The sequence below is a fragment of the Ipomoea nil genome, unplaced genomic scaffold, assembly GCF_001879475.1.
Source record: "Ipomoea nil cultivar Tokyo-kokei standard unplaced genomic scaffold, Asagao_1.1 scaffold2975, whole genome shotgun sequence".
Classification (NCBI taxonomy): Eukaryota; Viridiplantae; Streptophyta; class Magnoliopsida; order Solanales; family Convolvulaceae; genus Ipomoea; species Ipomoea nil.
In genome coordinates this window covers 1,833,075-1,839,375 of record NW_017619403.1, presented here as the reverse complement: position 1 = coordinate 1,839,375, position 6,301 = coordinate 1,833,075, and the positions used below count along the sequence as shown (strand labels likewise).

At 32.2% G+C, this 6,301-nt stretch overlaps 1 protein-coding gene across 1 annotated transcript; it reads right to left on the bottom strand.

Moving 5' to 3' along the window:
• Positions 1–1,924: 1,924 nt before the first annotated feature.
• On the bottom strand, positions 1,925–2,709 carry LOC109163179 (60S ribosomal protein L19-like). The gene is made up of 2 exons (XM_019311938.1): positions 2,494–2,709; positions 1,925–2,400 (listed from the first exon to the last, which is right to left on the bottom strand). Exons 1-2 carry the CDS (start codon positions 2,621–2,623, stop codon positions 2,012–2,014), a joined length of 519 nt encoding a protein of 172 aa, XP_019167483.1. The 5' UTR covers positions 2,624–2,709; the 3' UTR covers positions 1,925–2,011.
• Between the last annotated feature and the right edge of the window lie 3,592 nt (positions 2,710–6,301).

Here is a 6,301-nt window from a genome sequence, read left to right as displayed (position 1 = left end):
CATCAAACCATTTCATTTACTCGTTATATAAATTTAAATTTATTTTTTCAAAAATATTCAAAGAGCATTTTATCTTCAGTCAATCGCAACAAAAAACTCTCCCCCAAAAAAGCATAAATTCAGCAAATTTTCACTCAAAACAAAATAATAATAATAATAATATGTATTTACGAGCATATTAGTGCACGGGCCGTACAGAAAAGCGACGGCAAATGCAAGCATATGAAGCTCGCGCCGGAAAACCGGCATTTTTATCGGCAACGGAAAGGGCTGATTGCGCTACTTTTATGATCATGCGCATCAGTGACGCTTTCTAATTGCCTTCTCTGCTAATGATTTTTGTTTTCCTAAAAAACAAAAAGTAAAAACTGAGTAAAAAAATTTGAGAGAATAGACTGATTTTCCATTCTCGGAGAATCTACCGGAAAACTGTCAGAGATTGAGTTACTATGGCGGAGTTACTATGCGGAAATGGATAGTGATGAAGATAAAGAGGGCGTCCGAGAATCTACCGGAAAACTGTCAGAGATTGAATTAGTATGGCGGAAATGGATAGTGATGAAGATAAAGAGGGCGGAGGAGAGTGTATATATAGCGATGAGGGTTTGTGAAGTGAGCCCTAGCTGTCCGGACGGCCCATTTTATATATTGGGCTTATTGTGTTGTGCGCTGACGACAAATTTTGAACATCTGAAATCAATATCGCATTCACTAATACTTGAACCTACGACCTCTCAATTTGAAAGAATCACTTCATGCCGCTTGATCATAATTTTATTTTTGAAATATTCATTTTTTATAAAGTAACATATGTTCTATATTTCTCAAACATTTTTTTGAAGAGAAAAGTATATATTACTTAAATAGAGTCAAGCTCCAAAACATGAACAAGACAAGGAAAAGGGACCAAAGCACAGTTCACACGATCAGACTTGGACAAAACCTTCCTGTGCAACCCCGTTCGCAGATCGCTTAGCAAAAAAAGAAGCTAAGATTGACAAAATCAGAAACTAAGATTGACAAAGAATTTTACTACCAGGTTCGAAGACTACCAATTTAAAAATTATTAAAAATGCCAATTCAGCTGCCACGTAAGCAGATAACCTGCTAAAATTGATGGTAACCCTATCCGATGAAATTGCATACGTTTGGAGTATCCAGCGACCTAATTACTCTTTTTTTTTTTTCCGGTTCAGTGGCCTAATTACATTTTCACGTTATGTTCAGTGGCCAATTTGAACCTTATTTTATTTTTTATTTTTTTTATAAGGTTTCATACTTTTCATTCGATTTTTAAAAACTCAACAAAGCATAATAGCATAATAGGTAGGAAAATTGCATTTTTGTCAGTAAGTTATAGAATAATTGTAATATTTGTTCTTACTTATGGATTGTAACATTGCAAAAGTTAGAAAATTGACGAAATTTGTAACAAATTATAGCTTAGGAACAAAAAATGAGCACGACCAACAAGTAAGAAAAAAATCCTACGATGATCCTATGACTTAGAGATGAAAAATGCAAATTTTCTTAATAAGTACTCCCTCCGTCCCTAATTGATTGTCCCATTTGTTTTTTACACGATTTTTAATACAACATAATAAATGGTACTAACTTTTCAATTTTGCCCATCAAAAGTAGGTGTTATTTGTACAAAGTACAATTGTACTTACCTCTAGAAATTTAAAAAGTCAAGTAAATTGAGAAATGTAGAGTAATAGTTATATTCAATTTTGGAAAAATGACACTTTTTTGAACAAACTAAAAAAGAAAGTAAAACATGTTAACAATCTCCACAAACACACACCTAAAAAACTAGAAACAACATTCACAATAACTTAATAATTTTACAAACATCTACATATATATATATATATATATATATATATATATATATATGCTAGCTGACACCATTAGTTCTACATACTACTCAAAAACATACACTGTAAAAATTATATCAATTACACATATATAACAATTAACAAGCTAGCTAGCTATAATAACCTTTTTATTACCGTTGTGCAGTGACTTTGAGCTGATGTAGTAATGTTTTCCCCCTTAGCTTTTCATTATCCCTCAATTTGTGTAAGCATTCCATCAAACACCTCTTGTTCTTGAATCTGTTCCCCTTCACCTTCATGTACAAATCATGGTGGACATGGCGGTCTATTCTGCTACAATCGCGATACCTATGCAGCAAACGCCTCAAAACTCTTACTCTCTTCATCCACGCCACCTTCAATGGCGCCCTTGCTTCTCTGCTCCCTTTCCTCTTCCCATATCCACAGTTCCTCCCCTTCCTCTTCGCTTCCACCGCTCGTCTCGCGCGAAATCGCGACTGGATTATCGCTGGCTTCTTGATAATCAGACCATCCTTGATCAGCTTTCTTACATTCATTCCTGCACTCATCAGATCAAAAGAAATTAAAAAATGCTATAAGGAATTCATGAAATTGATTAGGAGCATATATGATGTGTGGAAATGGAGATTACTGGAGATGGCGGTGGAGATGTTATTGGTTTGATTGGGATCTGGGTCGACCCAGATCTTCCGTTTCCCACAGCTGAGAATGCTAGCTGCTAGCCTCTTCTGGAGCCTTAGTGACGATGATGATGACACCATTTTTGACTGCTTATTTGATCTTCAATTCCTTCCTATGAGCTCAAGCTAAGGCTAATATATACTTTCTTTCTTAATTGATCAATTTGGTTTCTCTAATGATGTATGTATTTATAGTAGTGAGGAGGAAGACAAGCACAATATTTTATGGAGCATGCAGTTACTTGGGTGCCAAGAACTGGACCTACTTCTATATTCTACCCATTTATTGTTGCATAGTTTGTTAGACTTTTCTGTCTCTTAATTTCTTGGGGCCAAAGGCATAATTTAAAGGGAAAAAAAATGTAAAAATAAATAAACCCTTTAATTTTACTTTCCGTATATAGGGGTGACCGCGGTTCCTGTTCAGAATCGCCGATTCCGGTTCCGCAAATGGACAAATCGGAACCGGAACCTTATGGTAAGGTTCCGGTTCAGAATCGGCAGTTCCGGTTGGAACCGGCAGTTCTAACCGGATTTATTTAAAAAAAAAAATAATGCTATAATTTTTAAAATTTTCCAGTTTGAAACCGGAACCGGCAGAATCGGAACTGTACGGATAGTTCGATTTCGGTTCCGGTTCAACAGTGCACGATTCGGTTCGAACTGTGATCATGCCTACGTATATGTCTTATTTTACATGTCAATTTTTTATTTATTGAAATCAAATTTTTATTCTTTGCTTATTATTATTTTTTAAATAATTTTTATTGTAATTGGATTCATGAATTCCTATTAGGGCCCGCGGAAAATATTTTAAGGGAAATGGAATTGAAATTTCATAGAAATAAAAGCAATTACTAAGAAGATAAATTTCATTGTTTGGTTGGTGAAAAAAAATTATTGGGAATACTAATTCTATTGTTTGGTTAGATTTGAACCCAACATGTTTAAACTATTGTATTAATATTCTTGACTTGTATAAACTATTTTAAATCATTAATTGTTTTTGAAGTAGCCAAAACAATAGTTTGATATATGATTAAAATTTAATCATCAGTAGTTTGTTAATCTAATCATATTGATGCTAATTCTATAGTTAGATTTAAATTAGGTAGTTATTAATTTATTATTGAACTTTAATTTTATTTTTCTTTTATATTTTTTTCTTGTAATTTAAGCATAGAGTGTTTCTTGAACAGTTGAACTTAACACATTTCACAAATCTGTGTTTGTTTGCTGCTTCCTCTAAAATATGACCTGCAATTGTCTAATGCATCTTTTTTGTAAAGCATAAATATAATATGAAATGAGCATAAAAAACAGTTCATCTAAACCACGAGGTGGTCCGGGTCTTTCTCTGTCTGTTTAACGGTTCAGGTCCACCCGACTAATCCTTGTTCGCTCCGGGAGGCACAGAAGTTGGCCCAAAAGGAATCGTCACTTGTAGGAACCAAACCCGGGTTATCCCGAAATTCTCCCCCATAGTTTAACTCATATACTATTCAAATGTATCAAAACTACGTCATTTTCAATGGGCGGGGAAACACTTATTATTATTATTATTATTATTTTTTTAACGAAAATGCTTGTGTTTTATTATAGAGTAAGAAGATAAGATAAGATGATATTTCGGTTTATTTAGATCTAAGTGTTAATTCCTTTTTTATTTTTATTTTTTAGTCCTAGATTTATATGCGTCATTTCACTTTTAGTCTTTTTATCATAACATGCGTTGATCCTAGCATTATTGTAGCATGACCATTTGTGATCCTACGTCAACAAATATGTTTAATTGACAATAAAAATGATGTTATTAACCACTCAAAATCCTCTTGATCATATATACATTAATTGATAACATAAATAATCCATAATTATATTCATTCATAGCCTAATGTTAGCAAAAGTGTTACCAATACATAAATCTATTGCATAACCCAAAAAAAGTGCAATTGAAAAAATCACAAGTCTACTTCATGACAAACCTTAAATTTAGTCCACGAGTCTACTTCAAAAACATTTTAAATTAGCCAATTGTTATAGGAGCTTTAGAGGTGTTGCTAGATTTTTATGAAGTAGACTTATGCACTAGACTTAACGTTTGTCATGAAATAGACTTGTAGTTTTTTCAATTACATCATTTTGAATTTTGCGGTAGACTTATGAATATGTAGTAATTTTTTCTCCATTATGATATGAATGAATTATGAATTATTTATACTATTAATGAATGTATGCTCAATGTATATATTTTTTGAAGCTGTAGAACCATTGTATTGTGTTATAACTTTTATTATCAATAAGAAAGAATAAGGATTTGGAGTGATTAATAACATTATTTTTAATGTCATTTAAACATATTTATTGACGTACGACAAAAATTTGTTACGCCACAATAATGTTAGGACCAACGGGGATGTTTTAAAAAAACTGACTAAAAGTGGAATGACATGTATAGATCTATGACCAAAGATGAAAAAAAAAATAACACTTAGAACTGAATAATAAACCGAAATGTTATTGTATTTAACGCTATTTAAGCGATTTTGGTGACATAGGACTAAAAATGATCATGCCACAATAATACTAGGACAAAAGATGGATATTTTGAAAAACAAGAACTAAAAATATGTTTATATCTATAAATCTATGACAAAAAATGAAATTAACTCTTAAAGAGAATATGAGATTTGTCTAGTTTCTTTGCACATAAATGTTCTTTATATGTATATTCTTAAAGCTCCGTATTATTTTACAAGTTTTTTTGGTTCAACCGTTGATCCATAGATAGTAAAATTAAGGGATAAGGGTCAAATAAGCCCTTAAACTATACTTATTTGTGCAATTAGGCCCTTCAACTCCAAAAAGCTCCAATTAGAACCTCAAACTTACCAAAAAAGTGCAATTAACATTATTTGCAAGTTACTTTCAAGTTAAAAGGTCAACTCTTGATGATTGGATTTTTCAAGCTGATTTGGCGAGCTGACGTGGCTTTCACTTTTTTTTTTTTAAAAAATAATATATTATATTAAATGTAATTTTATTTCCAAAAAAATATATATTAAATTAAATTTTTAATTTTTAATTAATAATAATAATAATAAATTAAAAATGAAAATCAGAAGGAACCCAACCATGGAATTGAAATTAACAGATTAGTTTTAGGTTTCTGCAACTTAGGATTCGATCCAATTTGGTTTATATACTTCATTTACAGCAACTGAATTAAGCAAACAGACACCGCGTGGTATTACAAAGAGCTTACTTTGATGTATTGAAATCCGACAAAATTTCAATTGATTTAAAGCTATAATAATATTACCACTGGAGATCGGATATGTCTTTTTCGAGCTCCGTTCTTGATGGCAGAGGCACAAAGATGAAGTCCAAGGGACGAGACTACCCAGCATCAGGGGATGTAATAGATATGGAGGGTATGGACTGAAAGTTGGCGATGGTGCGTGACGGCAGCGGTGACGACGATGGTGAAGTGATGATGTCAGTAGGATGGCTGTGGCCTCCGACGGTTTGGGCTAGCATAACTTTTTTTTTTTTTTTAATTTTTAATATATGATTATTAATATTTATTAAAAATTAAATTTAATATAATATATTATTTTTAAAAAAATGTGAAAGCCTCGTCAGCTCGCCAAATCAACTTGAAAATCCAATCATCAAGAGTTGACCTTTTAACTTGAAAGTAACCTGCAAATAATGCTAATTGCACTTTTTTAGTAAGTTCAAGGTTCTAATTGGAGC